This window comes from Hippichthys cyanospilos, chromosome 3 (genome assembly GCF_059441005.1).
Source record: "Hippichthys cyanospilos isolate Australia breed blue-spotted pipefish chromosome 3, RoL_Hcya_1.0, whole genome shotgun sequence".
NCBI classification, from domain to species: domain Eukaryota; kingdom Metazoa; phylum Chordata; class Actinopteri; order Syngnathiformes; family Syngnathidae; genus Hippichthys; species Hippichthys cyanospilos.
Genome location: NC_142371.1, coordinates 2,903,881 through 2,931,607, shown reverse-complemented (window position 1 = coordinate 2,931,607; position 27,727 = coordinate 2,903,881). Strand labels below are relative to the sequence as shown.

The following is a 27,727-nucleotide window of genomic DNA, read 5'->3' as shown; positions in this document are numbered from 1 at the left end:
CGAACCTGGCTGTCATTAATAAATTATATGATAGGGCACCAGTGAGATATGCCTGTCTAAGGTTGCATCTTGAAACCACACATGTTCTTAAAACAACCGTTTGATGAATAGCATATTGCAATAATCACCAGTGGAATCTTGTATGAAACAGGCTTTCTATGAGCTCATTAAAACAGCAAATGATGCCTATAGAAAAAAATGTTTAGAATGTATTTATAGAAAAGAACAAAAGTGTAATTGTAACACAACTTTTATTTTATAGCCAGACACCAACTAGACATGCATCATTCCCAAATCACACACGCGCGTTTATACACACACCACACACACTAATACTTATATATATATATATATATATATATATATATATATATATATATATATATATATATATATATATATATATATATATATTAGTGCTGTCAAATATTACATTTTTAAGTTAATCTATAAATTTCCCACATTTGTGATTTATCACATTTTTCAACAACTATTTGTGAAGCTTCTAACAGATTTTTGAGCAGTCTTAGCTTTATAAAATCACCATATAAAACATCATAAATCTGTCCAAAGACGTTTCCAGCGTCTTTTATTCCGTCCGTTTATTTTTGAATTAATAAACAAAACCACCAAATCCAAACCTGCAAAATGCACAGATTTTTCCACTGACCATCTTTTTGAATTAAACTACATAAATGTCCATCTTTGCACCAGTAACTCTCCACTCAGTTTGCTTGCCAAGTTAGGAATGAAAAGCTACCATATCAGAATTAAATTGAATTAACTGTTATTTTTCTTTAAATACCTTCTAAAATTTAAATTTAACACTATAACTTTGACAGCCTTAATATATTCATATATAAATATATAAATATATATATATATATATATATATATATATATATATATATATATATATATATATATATATATATATATATATATATATATATATATTACTGTGACAAAACAACATGATTCAGTAGAGTAAAAAGACAAAAATAAACATCTTTACAAAACAAATCTGTACACATGTTGCAAAAAAGTGCTTCATGACTCGATCATTTCTCTCATTCCTTTAAAAATGGATCACTGCAAGATCTTCTCTTGACCTACAATGAAAGGCTGTCTTGTTTCCATAAAAGATGACAGACATTCCCACAATTTATCCAGAAATTGCACGCGTAGGAAAGTCCACATGTAATTCACACGTTGGCAGGCCGCACGTGCGGTACACTGGAGGGTCGCGGCGCACTCTTCAAACAAAAAGGAACAGGGAACGGCGCCGTAGCTCCTGTGCTAAATCAAACATGATGCCCTTGACAGTCCATAACAGACAGAAATAGGACAATGTCAACACCGAAACAATCATGCGTGAACAGAAGCTCCCCAAGAGCGTCGTGTTCCAAAACGATACTCGTCAAGGTAGCTTTGATTTTCTGCTAGGCGAATAAATACGCATCTAGAATAAGACATCTTCGTGCTCGATCATGAGCTGCACCACAAGCTTCTGCTGCCTCATGTCGTTCAGCGTGGTCAGGGCGTTCTGCTCGGGGGGTTGCATCAGCGTCGGGCCAAAGACAATGCCCAAGTTCTCAGAGTTCATTAAGTTGTCCTTCTCGAATGTTGTTACCCTGGAATGAGATAAAAAGGAAACTTTGATGAGGATCTAGTGAAGTCATATTTATTGAATGAGAAATAAAACACGAATGATGGCCAAATAAAATACCGGGCGTTATTTTGGCCACGGGTTAGGTAGTTTGTTAGTAGCATTTTGGCTTTATATGAACCCATGTGCGGTACACGCAGCTAGGTAGCTTCAGGCATCCCAATTAAACAGTCATGCTCACATTGACCACCTGAAAAAATTCCTAGCTACTAAAAGCACCAGCTGACTCTTACCTAACAACATACAGTAAACACTGAACTACATTTCAATTCTGCAGTGATGTGGACTGGTAATGAGAACACTGTTGGTATAGAAGTGAGCAGTGCTTGATCACCCCCAAAATTGGACTGAAAACATCCCGGCATGCAGGACAATCAAAGATATTGGCGTAAATGACGATGAAGAAAATAGAGGGAAACAGAAATTTGCATTTTACCGTTAAATAATTTGCATTCTAATTGAATGTTTTATTGATTTTTCGCAATAATATGATCTAGGCCTAGGCAACCATCCTGTCTAAACAGTAAATGATTGAATAGTGTTTGTGGAATATAAAATAAGCCTAAGGCGGCCATTTATCCACTTGCTAGACAATGAAAATGACGTTACAGTTGCTTAGAGCATATATAGCTAAAGAATATTTTTTTTTATGATATTTTTATATACACACATTTTAGGAATAAAAACTATGTAGAATTATGTTTAATATTAAACTGTATTTTTAAAAAAAATTAAATCTTTTTATTCAAATATTTTGAAAGACAATGGTGCTTTACATACAGCATATAACATATGTATAGCCGATAAACGTGTAAACAAACTTAAAGAGTGCAATACCAGGCACTGCATGAGGGCAAGAACCAACATTTGGTAAATAGGCATTCATCAGCAACCATTTAAACACCAAACATCCATTCATTGCACTCCACGCATAAAAATGTAACATAAAATAACCAAGTATTAGCAAGTACTATTAAACTGTATTTTAACATTGTCATGATAGTTTTAGTTGGTAAGTTAAAATTTTGCGGCTGTGTTACAGATGGAGAACCACAATATTGTCGGCCTCATATTCAAATTTTTTTTGGAAAACATGAAGAAACACAAATTTTGTATTTCTATATATTTAAATATATTCATATTTTCACATTTGTATTTTTGATTGAGTCTTGTTCTTATTGTTTACTTAGTCACACATCAAGTTGAAACTTTTGCGACAATATAAATAAAAATTATGTATTGTAAAAATTGTTTTCATCTATCATTATTTATTTATTTATTTTTTTTATCTGATTGTATCTCCAATGTTTTTGTACCCCACCTTTTGAGGTGAGCCATCAGGTAGCGTAAGGTCTCATAGTGTGCCGGGGGAAGCTGCAGCAAACCCTCATGGACGGCCTCAAGTCGGCAATCAGCATTTGGGATTTCTGCAGAATAATGATCGATATGAGCATCATGTTAAAAGGAATCAAAGCAGGTAGCGGAGCAGCTACTGTACTTACTTGCAGCCTGAATGAATTTGGGGTACAAGTCAAACGTGATGACGGGGATGGGAAGGTCTCGCAAGTAGAGCTTCAGAGCACCAGCAATGATGTTGATGTCTGCATAGGCACTGGCACTGATGTCAGCCTTTTCACCATCTGGAGACAAAAACACAAACGCAAACACATTTGTGCAAGCAAGAATGCAAGCCAGTCAGGTGGTATTGGTCCTCAAAATTTCCCCCATTTGTTTCTTTTTTTTTTTTTTTTGAATTACTGAAATAGATGTTTTCTAAAATCCAAATTCATTGGATTGCACCTGTACATGATAGTTCTTATCTATACCCACCCAGAGCAAATGCCAAAGGAAACATAATAACTGTTTGGAACATTTCGTAACATTCTCAATTGTCTAATTGAAAAACTGACTTTTACAGTAAACTTCTAGAGAGACGTTTACTGTAAAAGTCAGTTTTTCAGGTTCCTTAAAAATGCAACATAAAAATGTGAAGAATTTCCAGCACACATGAGAACGTCGTGTCTATTATCGAGTCAAATTTACAGCATGCATTTTGTGAAAACACTGTCTTTTACTGTATGTTGTTTCATAATGATCAGCCAAAGGCCCTCATACAATTAACTCAATTATTCCACTTTTTTTGTTATTACTCCCAAAATAAAAATGCAATAAAATCAGTGATGTTCTGAATTATTGACCTACCATCTATAATAATAATAATAATAATAATAATAATAATAATAATAATAATAATGATGATGATGATGATGATAATAATAATAATAAACTAAAAACTAATAAACTAAAACATAATATATTTTTTTATTGGTTTGACAGGTAGCACTTTCCTCTGTATGTCTCATTGCACTTCTGGGAAAACAGCTAAAAAAAAATGGATTTCTATGGTGTTTAATAAAGTGTGAAGTCACTAAACATTGTTTGGCGATATCAATGCAAAGGAGGAGACATTCATTTATAATATTGGTGCTGAGCTCTTTTGGCCGCCCATCAGGAGGATGAGTGCTGGAAAAGTAGATCTCGGGGCAAAAAAGTTTGGTTTAAGCGTTTACCGGCGTCAGGTGCCTCAAGGGTTAAACATCAAAGACGTCAACAAACCTCGATCAAAAGCGAGCCTCACGTCCTCGATGTGCTCCGAGAAGCCAGACACTCTGTACAGACCTTCAGATTTCATACCTGCGACACATTTGCGTGTTACACATCTGTGGACGTGGCGCACGCGTGAGTCCATCCTCCACCATCTCACCTCGGAGCTCGATCTCTCGGATGCAGAGATCCACCACCATGGGCCTCGGCGTATTGTGCGCTTTGACTAATGTGGTGAGGTCACAGCTGAACACTTTCTTGATCCGCCGCAAGTCCGGTTGGCAGTCGCTGGGAACCAGTTTGGAACACTGTTTGTGTACATTCAGCCCGCAATCTAGAGGAAGGAGATAAAGAAAGGGCCCTCATCTTGGCGCGGGTGATAACGTAGACACGGCGACGGGATTAAGAACGAGTGAAAGTCATGTGCATTGTCACATGATTGTAGATGAAAACAAATACGGCAGCAGGAAGTCTGGGTTAACATGTTGAGTGTAGGTTTGGATTAAAAAGATGTCCTTTTGCATAGATGTATCAGAGGAGAAATGGACAGTTAAAAAGGGAGTGAGAACGGGTAAACATGTTCCTCCTGGATCCAAAAGCACATGAGGTCTGATGATACAGGGTATGCCCCAGGCTTATCAGCACGGAAAATGCATTAACAACAAACACTGTGTTTGGGGGGAAAGCCACAAGGTCTTGACTTGTGTCTTTGGACTGAATAGGAAATCTTGTGATCTCTTATTTTTAGTAATGTTTGACCCGTCTGTAACCTTTCACAGTTACATAACCCATTTACATATTTTTTTCTTGCAATGACTGTTGTGGATTGACAGACAAAAACCCTGAACAGCGTTTGGTGTGATCATGCACTAATAGATGTCATGACCACTACAACATGAACTCATTTCCCCGTTTTTAATGTTGTTTTTAGTACAGACATTGAATCCCATGTACTTACTGGTATTTTATTTTCAAATGTTTGCAAATGTTGAGTTTTGCAAAAGGAAGGGCTAAAAAGGTCTAGTACTAAATTAATTAAGCACTAAAGTACTAAATCAATTGATTAATTTGGGTATATATATATGGCAGGTATTGAAGTAATTGATTACTTTAGTAAATCAAGTACCAAAACAATCAATTAGGTACTTAGTGCGTAAGTGATTGAACACTTTAGTACCTTAGTAGCTGAAGTAATTGATTATTTTTAGCATATTACCTAAAGTAATCAATTCCTAAACTAAAGAAGAAGAAACTAAAGAAATGGATAACTAAAACTGTTTAGTACCTAACGTAATTCCTTCAGTGCTTAAATACCTAAAGAATTTTATGACTTGAGTTTTTGATTACCTAAAGTAAATTACTTTAGTACCTGATTATCTAAAGTAATCAATTACTCTAGTGATGGATTATCTATCATTATCTCAATTGCTTTAGTGGATGATTACTAAAAGTAATCAATTACTTTAGTACTGTATTTTGTCTTGCCAAAAATAAAATAAAATAAAATAAAAAAATTGGCTGATGCGTCATGACCTTGAATGACTTTCAGTCCACAGCTGACTATTTTCAAGAGTTAAAAAAGTGAACTTTTTACCTCCAATTGTGTTTGAAAGCATTTGAATTATAAAAATAGGTAAAATAGGTCAATCATAAGTGGAATAGACAGCCCTCTATGCTGCTATCTTGTAGTACCAATTTGATTCTCAAGAAACCACCACTTCCGAAGCAAACCAACCGATCTCATAATTTACAGTGTGTGATGTCAAGATGTCAATCATTCTTGTGCACTCCTGTGCGCACCACTGCAGCCTTGCGTCGTTGGGCTATTATCTGATATATATTGGACTTGAAGAGCTCTGCTGGAACTATTGCAGAGTATCCAACTCCAATTACCAAAACTAGCTAAAAAGAAGAAAACGGAAAGATGCCGTGACAAAACGAGGTGCTGTCTCTCACCGGTGGAGCTATCAACATGAATTTTGAGCTTTTGACTAGGGTGAATTGGAAAAGCAATTTTGAAACCAGTTAACACACTTCATTGCTACATCTACAAAGGCAAGTTAAAACCATGCAAAGCAAAAGCCACAACAGCCAGAAATGCCACTGGCTTTTCTGGGACCGATCTCATGTGACGACTGAGAAGCAAGTCTGCTGTGTTCACACCCACTACGGCGCAAACGCCTGTTTTTACCGATGTACGGCTACGGAAATACAAAAAGAAGAAAAAAAAAAAAAAACATTCACGAGCAAAGTTGGTGTATACAAGTGATAGTAATGAGTGAGCGCTCCGTCATGGAGTTACCTAGGCAGCGGACACCTTGGGCAATCAGGCCCCACATGAAGTTGGCACAGTACTCGCACCAATGTGGCCCTCGAAAGGTGTGTACCTGCAGGTGGAGACCTCGTCATTACAGGCACATAAACACACAGTTGAGCATTGCACCTCTATGTCAAAAAACAAACAAACAAAAAAACACACACTTTTGAAGGGCTGCACAGAGCTTACTTTGTGATTCGACGCTACGGGAGACGGGGGCCCTGAGTGGTCGAAAGGAGAGCATATGTACATATGAGGCAGATTAAAGGATTTGCGATTACGCGTCTGGCATCTGCTGCTCGGCAATCAGATACATGGATACAAATCTGCAAGCCCAAGTAACATATGTGCATCCCAAAACATTATGAGGATGACACCTGTGTGCAGTCAAACACACACACCATCGATATGTGGGACGAATGAAGGGGACACATGGCAGGTGCTGAGAGATTCGCTTTTCTTCTCTTTTCCAAGTCATAAGAACTGCAGATTGGATTACTTTTACCCAAGGTTGGAGTAAATATTTTGACGCAACATATCAGGTGGAATACTGAATTTGGCTCGGCTAAAGCTGGTCACAATTTTTGACAGTTTAGTGTATTAAGTTGAAGTTTAAATTAACATTCATGGAAAAAGGGCTGTCAAAAGACACTCTAAAAACAGTTTGGTCGCACCAAAAAACCCAAATGACAGAAAAACAAAACAAAAAGAAAAAAGAAAACAGGGCTACAACTTGGGTCAGTTTGACCAAACCTTCTGTGTTGTTATTGTTAAAAAGCCCCAAGTTTTGAAGTTATTTTATATTAAAAAAATTAAAAGTAGGTAACAATTACCTAAGTAGTGGATTTGTCCCTTTTTGACCCAACACAGTTGAGTCAAAGATGGACCAATTGGCTACTTATGTCGATTTTTCCAAATTTTCTTCGTTGTTTTGTACAGAACAATGCAAAAAAAAAAAGTGTTTTGTGTACTATTTTTCATGTTTTTATATAAAAACAAACCAAGCATTTTTTTTACTCTTTTGTTAAGTTTTGCTTCTAATTTATCCAAGTAGAAGATTGTACCCATTTGGGAAAAACACTCTAAAAACAGGCCAATATGATACTTAGGTCAATTTGTTCCAAGTTTGTTGGTAACTTTGTACGAAACAAGATTTTCTCCATTGTTTTGTACAAAATAACCCACTATTTATGATTGTTTGAAAAAAAAACTACTTTTTTATTGTTTTGTACACACTGATCCAGTGGGGTGCAAAAGAACCAAGGAAGTTGGATCAGCTTGTTTGAAGTCATGGATCAGTTCATTTTTAAACCGTTGGGTTCTTTTGGGCCAAGTGATTTTAGATACAATTTATTGCAGTAGGGAATCTCTTTTTTTTAAATGTTGCTGTCTGATTTATATCAATTTAAAATAAACACAAAGCAGCAAAAATGTCCTTAAAAGGGCAAAATATTGCCAGGATTTGCAGTAAATGTGCCAAAGCAAATTAATATGAAGCTGGTGGCTTTATGTACTGTGAGTAAAGCTGGGTCCAAAAACTAATAATAATAATTTGGGTCAAAAAAAGACAGACCTTACTTTTTGACTTGGTTTATATTTGATCTAAATGTTTTAGAGTATTAAATATGTGAAAAAGTGAACTTAAAACTAGTTCAGTCTAGAGACCGTATGAGTGGTTACAGCTATAGTCGAGGACATAAAATGGTCCATTACTTTATTTGGGGTCAATAGACTAAAACAAAGAGCATCAAATCAATGATGATCAATGCGCTCCGCTATTAATGGGTTGTGCTCGCTTCTGTCCATTAGTTAAGTACATAATGCAGGAAGTTAACTGTGCGCACTCCAATCAAAACAACACATAGCACAAACGACACTTTGTCTAGACATGAAAAATTTTGCAAAATCTGTATTTTTATAAATCAGCTCACCTTGAAATTGTGGATCTTCTCGTAGCAGCGCTGCTTCTCTGTGGCATCTTTCAAAGCGCTCTGCCGCACCAGAGAAGATGAGATCTGTGGACAGGAGGCCAACAGTTTGATAGGCTTCCACAAAATTGTCCCTTTGCTCCCCAGTTTGACTCCCAGTGCAAAAGCTAGCAGTTCCTGTCGCTTCCGCTCTTGTCTTTTGGCCTTGTGTTTGGCCAGCTCCCCAGCCTCTAAACCGGACTTTTCCCATAGACCCTCCATCTCCTCCGGAGGAAGATGCGGAAGGGAGCTGGCGTCGAACACTCTCGACTGACGGATGATAGCGAGGGGGGCGGCTCCGCTTCTGGCCTGAGAGAGCGTCGGCGGGGAGGGAGCCGAGCAGGGGGAACAAGACGAGTGGTGGGTGGCCTGAGGGCTGGAGTGTGCCTCGCACAATGGCCCTCTTTCACACGCCCAGAAAGGAGCGAGAGAGAGAAAGGTCTCTATGAAAGGGAGGGGCCGTGGATGGGGGGGGGGGTGTTGCTGTCAGGACTGTTTCACACAGCTCAACAGCTCTGTAAAGCAGGATCAATAGTGCAGACGCCCTCTTTATATCACAGAGCACTCTCACATTAGCTCACTGCCTTCCGGACACACTCCACTCCACTTAGCTGCAGATTCAAATGCCAGCAGCTCGCAGAGAGCCAAGCACCAGGGCCTCCTAAATGTGTCACCACGAAAACAGACCCAAGATTACTGGGCCGGACAGATGAGGAGCCTCCGAGATCATGACCTCCATCTTTTGTCGGCTAGCTGGTGGAATTCCCCACCCTGCCGACCTCATGGGGTCTTCCAGAAACAGCGGCTCAGGATTTCCACCAGTCACAAGAAAATCTCAGGGCCAGACCAATAACTGGGGGTGGGTGTGGGGGGGATTACTGCCATAATCCTGACATAGGGAATAATCCTAGAGTGCTCCGATCCATGTAAAAGAGCAAAGGAAGCTCATTTGCTGCCCGGCAGCCATACGGTGGTTAACCAGTGGGGGGCTGTTGCTATGCTCAACATGAATTTGCGCACGTAAGCAAGTACTTAACTGGGCAAGAAGCCTGTCAACTACCCCTAACATCATTTCATTATAGTACAATATATTACGCAGAGGGGTCCGTTTTACCAATTTTTGCGGGTGCATCAATCATCAGCGCCCAGGGCCCTTTTCCGTAATCATCAATTTGCTCTATTTTCAAGCAGAACCAAAGGGTAACGGGCAGGTCGTGGGTTTGTCATTTTATTTTACCCACTCTTCTGTCGTCACTTCGTAAGCATGAAGTCCCATTTTACAATTTTTTGCTGGTCTGCCTTTTGTGGGCAAACCGACAGCGTGCCCGCCTCTGCCGGTGAGTGAATATTACGATGATGGTGGAGCACTCTCTTTCTGTCACTGCCGAGTTTATTTTTTAGGTTTCTCGTCATCCCTCGATCATCAGCAAAAACGGGCGTTTGTCAGAGGTGACTGACTACCCCCTTGTACAATTATTATCGTGTGGACCAATTAACATATGAGGACAAACCCACACAAATGACATGCCACAAAGTAATGAATAAGCATCTGAAAAGATAAACCGTGCTAAAAAACAAACTCATTCGTACAGTAGAACCTCTAAAGTCAAACAATTGACTGTGATTGACTTGTGTTGATTGACTTTCAAAACAAAATTTCACCCAGGCAATAAATCAGAGTTCAATCATTCCAGGCTTAAACTGCTGCCATCATAAAAGCTTTGTTTACCATAAAGGGATGTCAAGTCAAGTCAAAAATCTTCCTTACAATAATATGTTCTATGTGCACTCAATAGTTGAATTATAATATTCAGATTTCTTTTGTATTTGTGTACAGTACGCAGCAAAATCTACACGTTTTTATCCATCCCTCGGTGTGGCTTTTTCGCCACTTGCTGTTGACTGATAATGACATCAGAGTCAGTGTTCAAGTACCATCTGAGTGTGGTCATGTGACCATGGCAAGCTGAGCCGTGATTGGTCATTACAAGTGGCAAAATGGACGCACTTTGAAATGGTTGTGTTTGCCGCTTAATCCATGTACTCCAAATGCAACTTTAATCAGAATACACGTGAAAATTTACACGTGCAACGTATACCATGATCAAGATTTTTTTTATGACAACTTCCCGTTTAATGTCAAGTATAAACAGAAGTTATTGAAGCAGTTGAAAAAAAAAGCGTGTGTTGAACCTCTCCCCATCTAAAGACAGCTGACACAACAGAAAGGATCAGGGAAGTGCTTGTTGCCAAGCTTTTACGGTCATTTTCTAGCATTTGTTGGCCATTATGCTTAACATAATTTGTGTATACAAGTTTTGGTCACACAGTATACTACTTACAGACAATGTTGATCATTTTTATGTTCAATTTGCTATCATTACAGGTTTCATGTTTCCATTATTGAGAAACTTTGCTGACATATCACATGACGCCATGATGATGGTTTGAACTCCGATTTTTGAGAACATTGATTTCAGGGGATTTTTGTGGGATTCCAGTTTGGCTTTGGAGTTTCCACTGCTTTTTCTTTTTGTTAAGAAGTCTTTGTGTAAAGTTTAAGCATTGCTACAAAGACTGACACAACAGGTGAAGATACTTGTCATTGTTGGTGACATTCTTTGAGAGGACCCACGCATACCGGAGGATACAGTTTAGCATACAAGTCAGGAGGGACGGAGGAGAAATATACCACTCTGAGATATTTTCGCCTCAAGGGGAAGGAGGGAGTGGGGGACGTGGACGTGGGCTGAGCTTTGTCTGCGGGCAGATGGCCTCTTGTCTGGCCAAAGAAAAAGCATGGAAGAAAAGGACAAAAGGTGGTCACACACAACAAGCTCCGCTTTCTTTTGTAGTAGCTTGACTCCTTTATTACTCGTCTTTGTGAAGGCACTGCTGAGTGGACTCCTGTGAGTTAGAGCTTGCAATCGTGGCATAACGACACAGTGGTCACTGACACGGCGAGACAACGGAATGAACCCCCGCACATTCGAGACAAAACATCTCAAACAAATCACAGAGGAAACTCGCAGTGAGACAAAGTTGTCACACTCTTGGAAATAAATGGAAGCAAAAGACGGAATTGTTTGTCTATAGGAGGATGTATGTTTATATAACAGCAACCGTTTTCAAATGGAGGTAGGTGAAGACACTTTAGGGGGTGGATGAGATTTTAACAAGATTTCTGCAGGTATCAGCAAATCTAGTTGAATACTTTTTATTGGTGTCACAGGAAATGATTAAAAAGATTATTGTGAGAAATAATTATTTCAAGTAGAATTCCTGGTATTGCCTGCTAAAAGCTTTTTTGTTTTGGTTTCAAAGTTTTCTTTTGAAATTGTAGGCTCGTCACCTGTCTGTTGAGAGGGTTTTTTTTCCCTTTCCCTAAGTGGTGTCACAGGAAAAGATTAAAAAGATTTTTGTGAGAAATAATTATTTCAAATAGGATTCTGGTATTATACGTCAAATCTTTCTTTTAGTTTTAAAGTTTTCTTTTGAAGTTGTAGGCTTGTTCACCTGTCTGTTGACATGATCTTTTCCCTATCCCAAACACATCTGTTTCTTACTCATTCAACTTATTTGTGAGTGAAAATTTGACGCTCGAGCGACTAAAATGTATCCAAGAGAATCCAACACGTTTTCAAAATGATAGTTTTGTCAAATAAAATATTTTTCTGACTTGGATAATTCATAAAACGGAAAACGTTTATTACTTCAGGTGCAGCCCATGCAGCCCGGTGCAGGTTGATCCACGGACTTGTACTGGACCGCGGACCAGTGGTTGGGGGACCTCTGTCTTAGACTAAAATTTATGGGGGAGAGACTTGGAGCAAAAGTAGGAGGAAAGTAGTGCACTGCTGCTACATACAGTATAGATTTAAGTAAATAAATAAACAAATGTTTTCTCTTTTCAAATGCAAAAAAACATATATGTATATTTTGTATCCAAATACTTGAAAATGAATTCAGATAGGATATTCAAATAGCAAAAATATTCAATAGCTGCGTCCCTACTTTTTGCCTTTATTTAATTTTCATGTGGATGCACATTTCCCAGCAGAGAAGCCTGAAATGAATCAAATCTGCTAGAGATACCACATTAAATGCAGTGCCAAAGTTGAAAAAAATCATACTTAGATGGCACAACACTCTGTTTTAAGTGTGTGTTTTTCCTGAAAAAAATATTTCAGAGTGGTACATTATCGAAAAAGGTTAACTGAAACTAAAAGATTAACTCACTAAAAATGTGCACAGAAATTTTGAGAACTAGAGCTTACTTTTGAGATTTTCATGCCATTAAATAAAAGGCCTAGTTACTGACAGAGCAGGTCATTATCTGAAAAAACAACACAACCATTACTGTGAAAATCATTCCAGGGCAAGTAACCAGGCCAGCCTGACCGGCACCTCACTGATATCCAGCCAGTCAGCATGGTGAGGAGCAGGAGGAATGTGGTAGAGGTCTGACCACATTCAGCATGCAAAAAGGAGATAAATCTGCAGGCTGAGTTCCTTTTTTGGCCTCTGGAAAGCATTTTGGTTGCACTAGGAGCCAGAGCCATGTGGAGGTGCGTTAAAAGGGTAAATACGGGCTCATATTGACCATACAGTGAAGCCACTGTGCAGCCAAAGCCTCAGGGTGCGGCTGTGTGAACGGTAAACATGAAGGTCAAAAAGACCTTTCCACATTTAAAAGGTAAGCTGTGCTTTTTGGATAAATCTAATTTAGGTTTAAAAAAATGGTGCAAACATCACCTGACAGCTCAGATCATTGTGCGCAGTATAAAAAAAATGATCAAAAGGAGCTGTTGACATGCTGAAATATACACTGGAGGACTTGACTCACATGGCCATAGATGATCATTGGCTGGCATCCACCGAGGCATTGTAAATCAATCGATGACACATTGATCGATGGCCATTTGCCGTATTAATGTCTTGAGTGTCAGGTTACAGAGAGCAAAGCGATGACTGATGCTGATACCACAGCTGATGCACATGCTCACAGAGTTGGTTGTCATGTGTCTGTCAATAACAAAATCCCCCGGAGGGATTCATGCTCACTACACATAGACGCTAGCATTCATTAAATGTCATGAATTTGTTTGGAGAAATAACATGCTGTGAATCAAAGGAACACTAACAGGCCATTATGGAGCACATAGTTAGATCGCCCCCTAGTGGAGGGATACACTTTGCTTCCTTCTTAGAGGTAAGACATTGACAGACAATTACGGAACTAACTATCGACAGTGCCGGTGAACACAATGTGCTTTTTGTCTAAGTGTGGATCAGTGTGTCTGATATGCAAGCCAGGGAGAGCAAAGGCCCCCAGTCCCCTTGCTCATCATTACTTTTCAGAGGAGGCAATGAAGCATGCCAGCAGCTACACACCAGGGGGCAGCTAACTGATAATGTGCACTTAACTCCAGGACAACACGTCCTCTAAAATCACTTTGTGCTACTATTTAAAAAAAAAAAAAAAGTTCAGTAGGGCAAAGGTCGATCAAAATCACAGTATTACTCTGTTCTGTATTAAAAGGCTCAGATCACAGATACAAATCGTACTGTATGATTGTAAGGAACAAAGTCTATGACTATGCAATGCAATTAGCGAAGCCTCAGGGTAGGGAGTTAACTTTCCTTTGCCGACAGTATATGGCTGCTTCAATTAGTTTCATAACAGAGTACCAGTCATCATGTTGGAAACAACTTCAAAGACAAAATGTCAAGCTATAAACTTTTGATTATGCGCAGTTGTGAACTGAAATTCAAGTTCATTCCAAGGTATAACTCAGCATCCATATCATAAAGCTGACTGAAAAAAGAACCAAAATGTTCAAAGAATCTAAATCATATCGTATCTTCTGCTTTGATTATTATTTTTGTTCACCAAAATAATCCCATCAGTACGATGACAAAGTATTTATTTTTTATAAAGTGTTTATCTATAAATCAATAAATGAATTAAGGAGGGTGTTTCCAAACATAAATGCGGGCTCTGGGAGAACATGCAAACTCCACTCAGGACACAGGAAGGTCTGGAGTGAACTGTAATTGAACTCGGGACTCTGAACTGTGAGGTGGACGTGCTAACCATTCTTTCACCGGGCTGCCATGCAACAACTAGGGCGGGGGAAAAAAATGGCGCTATTGTAAATCGCCCGCATTACATGGCACTATGTTTTTCATGTTTGAAAAAAAAAAAAAAAACACCAAAAAAAGAAAGTCAATCGAGAACACAGCAAATGATGCTCACGCTAGGAAGATGATCAAGTTGAAGACCGTTTTCATGACCTGGCTACGCGTACGTACATTTCATGCATTTATTTGAATCATTGAATGGCTTTCTCACAACATTTGGCTGTTTGATGAAAATACAGTGGCTTGACAGGCAGCACATTCTCCCTATGTCTCATTGTACTTTTGGGACAACAAGCTAAAAAGAAAATAAACTGACTTCTTCCCATGGTTACTGCCCGGTTAATGTGTCTATTCTGCCTGGGCCATTCTACTCTTCCCTGCCTAAAAGGAGAGAGGGTGAATACCGCAAGCCTAAGTAAGCTGAGCAAGTCAGACTGTCGCTGGCTACAGAATCTGCATACGTGAGTGACACACCTCAGATGTGTATTTTCCTTCACGGTATTTACTGAACCACAATAACGCTCAACATTTTATGGCGATCATTGTCAAAGAGGAGATATTAGTAGTTAATTATATTTTGGTGCTGAGCTGTATTTTTGCATCGCTGGTTCTTGGGATAGCAACAGTGCTCCTTACAAAAATTCCAGAGCCACCCCAATAGATCACGGGTGGTTGGCTGCTGGAAACATAGATCTCGAGGAACCTCTGCTCTATCCATAACTCACCTGTTCATCTCTCACAAAGGCGACCCTGTGCGACTCCGTGCGTCCGTGGTTGAGCCTGTGCACCATCTTGTCCTTTAGCAGCGAGCTGTACCCAAGGTGCTCATAGATGGGGTTTGCAGTCATTTTGGCGATGTACTCCGCCGCCTTGGTCTCGATGTACAAAGTGATGAGAGCGTCCGTGACAAGATCATGCACGGACTCGAACCTCTTCTCAGCGACAAAGTGCTTGCCATCGTAAAACAGCCTGTAGTTGAGCGTCTGTGGCCCAAATCTAGATGGAGACAGTTTGTGTCCAGTAGTGACAAATCAGGTGAGTGTATGAGTTTTGTGACTAAAAAAAAACAACAAAAAAAAAACAAGATGGATTTTGTCCACTGCTGATGCACACTGAAATATTTTAGCTGTTAAATATACAATAGACAAAATACTGCATTAATTTTGAGATAAAAAAAAAAAACTACGTAAGTATCCTTTTAAAATGTATTTATGTGAGTGATTGATTTCAAAATTAGGTAATCAGCAAAGTAACTGAATGACTTTCTAAAGAAAGAAACTAGTAAAGTAACCAAAATACTTTTTTATCTATGGCACCGCTGCTCATACCTTAAAGCCAATGTATGTGTCCCAGGCTGTCTTTGGCTTTCCCTGATCAAGTAGGAACCATCAGCCGCCCTGAGAAGTTCATCTGCATACTCTCGGGAGATCATGCCATGAAATCTGGGACAAAATTACAAGATATTGAAATTTGTTATTTTTTTTTAAGTCACTTTTCCTCTTCCCCCAAAACGCAAGTTTTCAGAAGTACAGTAATTAGATTTAAACTCACTCTCGGCCGTAGTACTTGGGCCTGCTCTCCATCTGTGGAGCAGAAAGGACATAGTCGCTCGAGCTCTTTGTTAAGACAACTAAATTGCACAACATGTTTTCAAACACATCCATGTGAAGTATCATGGCCGTGACATTTTAAGATTGCTGCAACAGATTGACGAAAGCGTTACAAAACACCCTTTTATATGAATGCAAACGTTGGCATGAAGACTTTTTAAAGCTAGCTTGTATGTGCACATGGCCTATTTTCAGTGTGCCAACTTCAACGGCTGTCACATGCACAATAGGTAATTGCTATCCATCGCCAGGGGAACCACTTTACAAATACGCACCATTACACTTTACTGTTATAACATTGTGACTGTTCAACATTAAGAGGTCCATCAAGTCTGAAAATTGAGTGAGGGCTACAAACAAGAGACACAAAGGGAGTCTTTCAATGAGTGTTTGGTCAACCAAAAATGTGAGTATACAAATAGTCCTTCTCGTCTACCTCTCCAGTGAGTGATCTACTCACCTCTTTGGGACATACGATCCTTTTCGGCCTTGGGGCCTCCTGCTGTAATTGGTACACTGTTTGAGAGACATATGTGGATTTTAATTAAGGCTTGCGCGTGTGGAGTTTGGTGCAAGTTGTAATTACTTAAAAATAGTAGATTGGGACCCAAAAAAATCGCCGATGTACATTTAAGAGGAGGTAAACTAAATTATAAGCTGCTTGACAGCAGCAAGTGTGGCCCGGGCCTATAAAAGGGTAAACTCTTGAAAAGAGAAAAATAACCAGTCAAAACTATGCAGAAATTCTTTTCAACTCATTCATTGCCAGTCCAGTTAAAATAGATTTTTAACACACATGGACACAATTGTTCGACGCTACGGTAACAAAGAATGATTTATCCCATCAAGTATTTTTTTTTTTTTAAATAATCTACAAAGGATGAATGTGTGTTGAAGAGAGTGGATGTAACACAATGCAAAATACCAACAATCACCAACAACAAAATTTGTTATGCTAACCAGTAAGCAATGATTGAACTTTACTTCATTTTTGTCACACTTATTTTGGAAAGGATCCCAAACCTTCTCCCTTGCTGCCATTGTAACATTTCATACAACTGCAAGAAAGTAGAAAACGGTAGCGCAAACATGGTTGTGGCTAAGCTTTGAGGCATATATTTTTAGACATTTTTTTTTAAAGTTGACTACCTGACTTGGGTGACTTTTTTTTCTACAGCCCTATTGAAAATGTCAATTAAATGTCTATTGAGAGTTGACACTTGAGCCCTAAGCAACCGTGATATCATGTTCAGTTGAAAGCACAAGACAAGCAGCTGCCCCCTTAGACGGTTAAAAACAGACGCTTAATTTAGATTCAACAAATATTAATCGGAATGCCATGTTTAGACCAGATTATACCACAAAGCAAATTTTTGGATTGACTTCCTCTTTAAAGTGCCATTAACTATTGTGTAACAATGTACTCATTTACAATTATTTATTTCAACATATAATAAATTGAATTAAACATATTTCACTTGTTTTTAAATTAGATATGCTAAGACCTTGGACAATTGCTGTTCACAGAAATATGCCATTATAATGAAACATTGATTCATGAAGGCAGTGAGGTTTTAGGAATACTTTTAGCAGACCACACAGCCATCAATACTGTATATCCTCAATCTTGAGCTACAACAGGGTGTCCAAACTACAGCCCGGGGGCCATTTGCGGCCCGTCATCCACATTTTTGCGGTTTGCGGTATATGTAAAAAATACAATTTGACATGACTCGTAATGCCATTTAAAAAGGTAATAAATACATTTGATGGTAGACACCTTTAGAAGTGGGAAGAAAAAAATATTTTATTCGTGTTTGCCCTGTTTAATATAATTTAAAGTAAAACAACAACACAAAAAAGATTGCACGGCCCTTATGCCTTTCCATTTTTCCTTATCCGGTACGCAAAGGAAGACGTTGCAGCAAATAAGTCGCGTGTGAGACTGAGCGTGCTGTTTGTTACAGCTGGAAGGGAACAAGCTTCCCTTACTGTGTCTTGTTTCATGTTTTTGTCAAACTGACTTCAGTTCTGGACATCGTCCATCCCTTTGACACAGTAAGTGCTGATGAGACCACAGAGGGACAAGAGATAATTATTAGAAAAATATGCAGACGTTCAATATATGGAAAAAAAATGCAAAAGGAAATTGCTACAATGTGTCACAGTTTCCATTTGCACTCGTGTTGCTCCCCAGTCGAAATGATTGCAGTCACATCAAATATGGACGAGTGGATCCATTTGCTCCCACAAGGCAAAAACATTGGATGCTGAAGTGGGCGTAAGGAGGATGTTCAGAGCCTCTTCACAGGGAGAAAATCGTATTTACTCCAGCGAGGGTAACCTATTTTACTTTTTGTGTCTTTTGTGGGTGAGTGCCGTGCTTGTGTTTATGTTGCTATGCTTTAAAACCTGATTTGGTTTTTCATTCATTTCTTTTAGGATATGGTTTGGCTTCATTAACAAATATGTATCACTACTACTATTTAAAAAAGGCATCACTGTTTCCGTACACACAATATTGGAAGAGCATGCGGATGGTTTAGAAATGATAAATACATTTTCCACACAGAGGGTAATTTCATTGTTAATCGTTATACTCACAGTAGGACTTCCATATTGGTGGTTGGTAATCCTCAGGGTCTGTTAAAACACAAAATGGGAAGCAGGTCACTGTGCCGCTCTCAACAGTGTAAATATACTTCTAATCAGCATTTCTGCCTCAAGGACAATCAATACACGTCTGCTGGCTTTGTTTAACATCATTCCGACTCATGCTGGATCTATGGCGTCGGCCCGCAGGATAGAACATTTGGTGCTAATACGAGGTCATTAAATGATACAGGAACAAATTCCTAACGCCAATTCACAGTGCTTCCTGACCAAAATTAATCGTACAGTAGAAAGGTAGGACAAAGTGTTCATCAAAAATGGAATGGTTTTATTTCTAAAAAGTACATTGAATGTTATTGTAAGCCATTGCAACATTACGCACATCTGGAAGCTTATCACCACACTTAAATATGGTAAAATTTAAAGAAACATTTTATGAATAAGTTTATAAAGTTGAGATAAAATAAAGAATTAAAAAAGTACAGGGATGTATATTTAGCAATTTTCAGGAGTAAAAAGTTACTCTTTTGTTCATACTTACGTAATTTGATAATTTCACTATTCTTGATATACAATTACTACCTTTAAAAACGCGTTTTGCTACTTTGTGTTGGCTCAGGTAACTAGGCCTGGGGAAAGAAAAGGTCAACCAAGTCCCATAAGATGACTTAAAAAATAGGTCGACCAAAAATATTCGCTTCGGAACTCTGCAAAATAAATTAAAAAACCTGACTGATTTAGTAGTTTGTGGGCTTTCATTAAAGGTAATAGCACATGGAGCTTCACTAAAGAAAACAAAGAACCTCCCGAAAAGTACTTGGGCTGTATTATCTGACAATATAATACAGTATAAAAAAAAAAACAATCTATAGAGGCATGATATTAGGTGCTCTATTTTTCACCAGTGGGAGGTAGTCAAGTACAACAATACCCAGCCTGCTTATCAAGAAGAAGACAATGACAAAGAAGAACAGGAAGTTATTGATCTCGTAGTAGTTAACCTGCAGCTCTACTCTCAGATTTACTCAAGGAACATTGTTGAGGAAATTATAAGCGACTTTCAGGACACTGTTACAAGTTTATGATAAATATAAATTGTATGTGTGAACAAAATAGTAGTTTAAGTTTATTGACTTTCAATGGTAATTGCTAGCATGCTAATGCTAATTAAATGAGATCAAATCACATTCAACCTTAGTAGATTATTGAAAAAAAAAACTCAATTAGTCAATGGAATAAGAAAAAGGATAAATGATGTGAAAAAGATTCAATAGTGACAGCCCTTGTAACAAACCATTTTCAGTTGACAGCACAAGCAAATTTATTTTTAAAAATATTAACAATAAGCAACAGTTTAGTTTTAAATCAACTACGGACAAACTACTATTTTTTTGCTGCAGAAAATTGCTATTACCCACTTAAAAGCAAAGGCGGCGGACTAAAAAGTAGATTGCGATTGCCGCTGGGCTATGATTCCTTTGTATATAAATAGTAGTAATTGTACCGAAGAATAACTGATAAATACCATCTCCCAACTTTATTGCAGCTATAGCAAAAGAACTCTTAATTATCAGCGATGTCATTAAGGTTGACCTCAGCCTTGTTGACAAAACAATACAGAGAAGTTGAGCGTAATATCCTTGAGCTGCTGGGGGATTTACTTGGTGAATAATGAATCATATCAATCCAGAGGATATGCATTCTTTTGCTCGCCACACCCTTCAGGCCTGAGGTGGCAAAATGAAACACACCTGAGCGCTCCGAGGGATTAATAGTGTCAACCAGTAAGCACTTGTTGGATGTGGCTACTGCAGAAAAGGCTGTAAAATATTATCAAACCTGAAAGCGCATCGCCAACTCCTGCTGTCTTTCTTTTAACATGGCGGATAGTTTTATTTATGACTATTTCTTTCTTGTGCTGTTTGTTCTACTCAGTGCTTGACGATACAATATGGCACAAATCCAAAAGCTTGCGGCGCTCACTCAAAAGCTTGTTGCCGTTTCTCATCGTGAGAGACGCACAGATCTTGAGAGAATGCCCCTACTTTAAATAAGCAGTTATTATTTTGAGCTGGGGTCGATTCAGTTTTTATAAATGCCTTACATTTATAACATTGTAGGGTTCAATTTCTTATTGTGCTTTGCTGAGCATAGCACTTGCAGCCTGAAAGATTTATTCCACTGCAGCTTGTTCAAAGAATTTGATTTCATCTGGTTGCCTGCCAAATACTCTCTTTTAATGTAATTCTTCAAACCCACCATCCTGGTTTTTCCAGATTGCGCAGCATGGGATCACACCAACACATCAGGATGTACACTCAAGTGAATATAAATAAAGAGGCACAGATGATGCAAATATCCCAAAAAGATCAAAAGGATTCTCGGATTAAGTGTCTAATGATATGGGAGAACGCGAGATGACACAACTGGAGGCCTTTTCCCGCCTCAAAGGGAAAGCAATTAAGGCACTTCGCCTACAGTTCTTCAGTCAAAGGCACTCATTAAAATAGTAATCATGTTTACTCAAGCGACAAAGAGAATATATGATAAAGGACGACCCAATTTTCTTACTTGGTATACATTACTTTAGAGCATGCATTTTTGTGACCTGTGGGTATACAAACACTCATGAAAATGCAGCTATGCTATGTGACATCCAGGTGCAGCTCTCCCTTAAAAAAAAAAGAGAGGGAGAAAACTTATTTCTATGTCTTGAACAAAGAAAAGAGTAAAAGGACGACAATATTCAAATTCCCTTCACACAGATTGAAATAATCTATTTTGTTTCTAAAAATTTTGATTTTAACTGCTGCAGAAAATAACATTTCCATTATCCAGCAAAACTTCAATATTAATATAACCGTAAGATATTTTTGATTTTCCAGATTTGTCTGTCACAGCGTACGCACAGCCAATCAAAGTGGTTGAATGCAAATCGAGGGAGCCATAAAAAAAAACCTCACTTTTGCATCCCATACAATTTTCTGCACTGAATTTATATATATATATATATATATATATATATATATATATATATATATATATATATATATATATATATATATATATATATATATATATATATATATATATATAGTGAGAGAGAGAGAGAGAGAGAGAGAGAGATCGGGGTTATTAGGCTAATGATATGATCGAAATTGACTTCCTGTGTGACTCTCGTTATTGTTCTATTTCTGTATTTCTATTTATGTTTTAGAGGCCAGCATGATGCCAGTGTCAATGTACCACATGACAAACACATTGTCCAGCTGCGTTTTTACTATTTTTCATAAAGTGAATCAACCACCAGAACTGGTGAGGCATTGAAATATTATGTTTTGGACAGATTGTCCTCTCAGTCAGTCAGCAGTGTTAGAGCCAAGTCACAAATAAACCACAGTGGAGGCCATATCACTGCCGCAGGGGGGGAAAAAAAAAAAACAAAAAAAAACATTCATTTGCATTGTAGAGCTGATAAAACATTGGCTTTTTCACACTGGCCTTGGAGGAAGGATGCGTCCTTCATGGTTGTGTGTGATGGGAATTGGTAAACAGAGAGGGCAATATTAATGTCGTAATGTTCAACCCCCCAAACTGGACCAAACCCAATTTACCTACCTACCTCCCTACCAAAAACGTGCCTTAAAATTCAATAATTTTGATTTCCTCCCCTATATTGAAAATGTACACTGAAGCCATCCAAACTATATAAAAACACACAGCAAGCATTCCCTAAAGTGAGAGATGCCATTCAAATAATATAAAAATATGTTTTAGATTATGAAGTCTTCAAAGTAGGCACGTCATTGCACATCTTCGTGTATTCTCAGTTATCTTTATGACGTGGATTTTGTTTTATGACATGAAACATCTTTCAGACCACAGCTGTGCATTTTCAAGTTTTAATATCTAGAATTCCTTGATCTCCTCGTGTGCTTGACAGCATATAATTTAAAGTTAATTTCAAGGTTTTTCCAAACTTTTGACTGGTGCTGTAAATATTTTATATGGATTTAATTTTGTTCATGTATATTTTACATTAAGACAACTAAAAGGTTAGTAATGTTTGTTTACCTTATATGGTAATACTAGCATGCTAATGCTAATCAGTCAGCATCCGCAAATTTTGTTGACGTTCAAAAATTCATATGTAAAGAAGATAATAAATGATTAAGAGTTATTGACACTCATGTCAACTCATCTTCAAGATTAGTCAATTATATTTTACAAAAAATCTATTTACGTTCAAAATTAGAGATTTGTTTTTTTTAGAGATTCCTTAAATATTTGATCGTGACAGCCCTAGTCGCTGACATGTCAACGAATAAGAATGTATTGTTTTCAGTCTATAACTGACTTAATCTGCCACTTCACGGAAGCCCATTGAATTCCTTCACTGCTGTATTGCTCCACCTTTAATGCTTGGCATGTGATTACAAAAAAAAACAAAAAATCAGACTGTTTAAAATGTGCTACAAGGTCATATGCTGTTTGTTATTAGCCATGCAGACAAAGGAATGTGTCCAGTCATACGGCAAGGTTCGCCGTTATTGTTTCCTTCATGGACGCGGCATTTTTGCAAAAGCTTGCGTCACAGTGTAAGCTCATAAGATCATGTGACCGTTACCGCTTGGAGAAAAGGTTTGCCTAACCACCCAAGAGGAAGGAGAAAAAGGTTATTGTTGCAGCCCCTGCCCCTGTGTGTGTGCGTGTGTGTGTGTGTGTTAGCAGTAGGGAGACCATCTGTGTATGATGACCCCAGTCAAAAAAAAAAAAAAAAAAGGCTAGTGATGCAACAATGCCTTGGCGCAGATCAGAGGCGTCAGGTACATATTTTAATAACCTTAACGGTACTAAAGAAGATTTTGCCAATTCATGGTAATCTGGAATTTTAATTTTACACATAAGTAGTGGAAAGATTTTTGAGGGGAACAGTAGTATTTAGCAGAAACATGTGGTGGGTGGTGTGGACCAAAGAACCACTGCTTTAATTTCATCTCTTTAAATTATGCTGCCATTCACATCCTGAAGCTCATGATTTTTTTTTTTTTTTCATTTCGTCCATCACATAATTTATCCCTTGAGTGCCATATGGGAAATGGAGCATTGTTGCTAGTTTACATGCTCCTGTTTGTACTTGGGCCAACCATGTGTTTTTGATATTTAGCCTTTTTCAGTTTTAAATAAAGAGCTCACCTCAGAACGTATCTATTGTGCGCATATTGCATCACGCTGTATTGTTCACCCACATGAGGTGTAGCATTTAATTTCTTCGTACCCGTAACTTGCTGGCGAGATAGAGCATGCCAAAAAGCACTTCTTTTGCAGCCAGAACAGACAGCCTGATTTGGGTCAGCAAACAGCGCCAGCCAGGATTCATTTGCCTCGTGGTGGAGATTATTCAAACGTTGAGTCCGTCTGCCAAAAAGCTCTACTTGAAAATAATCATACCCTTGAGACAACCACTCCATCCCTGCAGGCGGCAGCGCAGTTAGTAACCTATGATAATTACGCCGTGTAGTAATGACAGCCCTCACAATGCCATCGAAAAGAAAAGTGTTTCCTCTTAAAGCAAGCAAGGCAGCAGTTAAAGAGTACAGTGTACAGAAGTGGCTGCTTTCTGAATCCCACACATGAATAATAATGCAATGTAAAACATGCGGTTATACCTCGGGCTTCGTCAACACGGAATGACTGATTGTCCCTTCCCAATGGGAAATGCAACAGGAAAACTTGACTGTCGTGGGCCAAAATTGCTGCGTCCATATAAAGTGGAACATTGGTCCACAAATTTCATGTGATGCATTTTCAAATGTAAATGTTTGTGAGCTGAGGTCATGTGTCCCATTGAAATGAATAGAAATGCAATCAATATGTTCCAGCTCTCAGAAGAAAGTTGTTAGTTTGTTGAAAAAAATGTGGACCTGCCAACATAATTTATATTGTGTTATATTGTGGATCAAATTGACCCATTTGAATGTAGTTTTCCTGTACCTTTGCTTGGTTTCATGTATAAGCAACATATTTGTTTTTATTTTTTCATTTTTGCCCCTCTTTTATTAAATGAACAAAATCAGTCAAAGCGACCCGAAAATATGATTGACAAGATTTGTTAGTCAGCAGGTTTACAAAAAAAGTTTCTGAATATTTGAGTAATTACTGATGACATCGGATCAAATTGACCCCATGATGCTATTACTATTCCAAACAAAAGTAGCGCACATTAAGTATTGCCTTTGCTATATTTATAGGTTGTATCCCCCTTCCTCCAAAAAATAAAAATAAAAAATGCTTTTCACACCTTTGGATAAATGCACCCAACTCCATGTCATATTGGCCCAGCGACATTATTGCTTTTTTGATAAATGAACACAATTCAACGGTCGATACAAAACATTAGATTGAGATTATACACAATTTGGTGACTAAATATGTCCCAGTGAAAGAGACCCAGTAACATTATTTGATTATGAAATACAGTCAAGCTTGTGAGTTGCTGTATAATGCCATATATATGATAACTGGACCTTTACCACTTACCTACTACACTAAACTCAAATATGAATGGCTTACATAAGAGGCACTGTGTCACTTAATCGTGACATATTTGGGTTTTCACAACCCCTGAGAACTTCCAAGTTTGGCGCCGCATGCATGGAAAGTCGACTCCACATGCCAAACATGATCCTTTTATGCAGCCCACCACCAAGTGGAAAGGCAAGTAGGAAACTAAGGATGCGATTAGCAATGGCATGCTGAGCTTTCAAGTCAACATGGATAACATGCAAATGCACAAATATCACTGTGGCATGTTGGTTCGAATGAAGGAAAAATGGGTTTCATCAAATACGCTTCTGGCCATGTTTATCTGCAAATTCCCGATTTTGGTACCAATGCGAGACGGTGGATTTCAACTCCTACCAGACGACACGGATGAGCCGGAGAGGCTGGAGTTACTGGAGGCTGCCATTCCGTCCCTCCGTCTCCTTCACCGCCGCCCAGTCAAGGTGCGCTCCCGGCACAAGCAGCAGCAGCAGCAGCGGCTCCGACCCGCCGGTGCCTTCATGTCACTCAGGTCCGACGACGGATCCACGGTCTTTTGATAGTCAATGAATGGGCCGATCCAATCCTCGCCTCAAAGTGAAGCAATAAACGAAGGTGCAGCAGATTTCTGAGGTTGTTATTTTGCACAAGGGGCGAGACGAGCACCGAGTGCGGCTCACATGTCTACAGGTTGTGGATGCCAGCCTGCCCCCCTCCATGTGCCTTCAGGAAGCTGGAGGTATAAACACGCTCCGCCGCAGAAGGGCAGGCGCGCCTTCTTAAAGCGAAAGTTTGCCTCGCTGCACATGAAATCAAAACCTCGCAACCAAGTTGGAGTCAATGAGGAAAAACAAAACCGCACGAATTTGTCACCAAAACGGCGAAATTCTAACAATGGGAAAGAAATTCAAATTAAAGCACATTATGAATAGAATGAATTCTCAACATGACGGCCTGTCAGGGCTGAATTGGTTTTTGGGGTACTAGCGCCATCTGGTGCGACTACTTTCGCATTTCATTGGGGCCGATGTTGACACTGACGTCATTAATGTCCTTTCATTTAGATTTTGGAAGTACAGTACTGTACATCTTAGTATCTTACATAGCATATATCCACCTAATTATTTGATATGAGCATTTATTTATGCAGTAATGGTTGCTCTTTTTTAATGTTACAAAAACACTTTCTCATTTATTCTTTGATTTGTTTATTTAAAGCTTCCAAAACCCCTTACTAAATTTTAAATCTGTTGGTTGCTATTATCGCAACTCAGGTGAAAAAAATAACTAATTTAGCTGTTAAGAAGTTTCTGATTATAGTTAACGATTTCATGTTCGAATTGTTTCTGTTATTACTTTACGTCTGGACATGTTTCTCCTATGGTCATGTGATTTTCCTAGCAACCGCCTAGCAACCAATCACAAGTTGTGTTTCATTCCTCCACCACCAATCAGGACTCTGTTTACACGGGCATAGGTTGTTTTACTCTTTCACCGGCCAGTCGGCAGGTATCGTTGTAACGGACAGTCAGTTTTAGGCGTTCATCCCATTCTGTGGATTATCACGTTCCTTTCATTATTATTCCGTGCGTCCATGAGAATAGACCACGCACATGCACACGCACACACACACACACACACACACACACACACACACACACACACACACACACACACACACACACACACACACACACACACCAACCCAGATAAATAAATAGAACCTTATATACAAAGAGTGGCATGCGAGTGTGCATCGTCTTTATGTTCTGGCTGGACAACCTGATGAGATTGAGGATCTTTTGAATCAGAGTCAAGTACAGTCCTTTCAAGGAGGTCACAAGTTTGGGCGCTATTCCGACACCTCCAGTACATTAGCCCTACTGTAGTAAAAACCTATAGTACAGTACAGAGTACACAGTGATATTTTGTAAAAACGACATTTTTAATGGCCCGCAAGTCCAGTGGGAAAAAAAGAAAGACAAAGGAGGGTGTAAAAAAACAGATTCCCCTTGTTCTAACAAATCTATGTCTCATATATATATATATATATATATATATATATATATATATATATATATATATATATATATATATATATATATATATATATATATATATATATATATATATATATATATATATATATATATTTTTTTTTTTTTTTTAATCCTGCAAAGATAATGATAAACGAATGACGACCATTTCTATTCAAAACACCGTGGTGACTAAAGGTGGTTCGAGTAAAGATTTTCACTAT

The 27,727-nt window shown here is 38.4% G+C and overlaps 1 protein-coding gene across 1 annotated transcript; it reads right to left on the bottom strand.

The window, feature by feature from the left end:
* Positions 1-921: 921 nt before the first annotated feature.
* LOC148425451 (beta-chimaerin-like) lies at positions 922-26,199 on the bottom strand. The gene is made up of 13 exons (XM_088411889.1): positions 25,846-26,199; positions 18,916-18,954; positions 16,772-16,827; positions 16,253-16,284; positions 16,030-16,143; positions 15,427-15,697; positions 8,522-8,605; positions 6,576-6,660; positions 4,434-4,607; positions 4,286-4,363; positions 3,172-3,309; positions 2,991-3,096; positions 922-1,634 (listed from the first exon to the last, which is right to left on the bottom strand). Exons 1-13 carry the CDS (start codon positions 25,892-25,894, stop codon positions 1,463-1,465), a joined length of 1,398 nt encoding a protein of 465 aa, XP_088268015.1. The 5' UTR covers positions 25,895-26,199; the 3' UTR covers positions 922-1,462.
* Between the last annotated feature and the right edge of the window lie 1,528 nt (positions 26,200-27,727).

Excerpts from the sequence above, each read along its gene's own strand:
- LOC148425451 (XM_088411889.1), bottom strand. The coding sequence starts at position 25,894 with ATGGCAGCCTCCAGTAACTCCAGCCTCTCCGGCTCATCCGTGTCGTCT. Across the intron at positions 18,955-25,845 it reads CGGCTCATCCGTGTCGTCTG|ACCCTGAGGATTACCAACCA; the intron begins GTAGGAGTTGAA and ends GTGTTTTAACAG. Across the intron at positions 8,606-15,426 it reads CCTTTGTGAGAGATGAACAG|ATCTCATCTTCTCTGGTGCG; the intron begins GTGAGTTATGGA and ends TCCTGTCCACAG.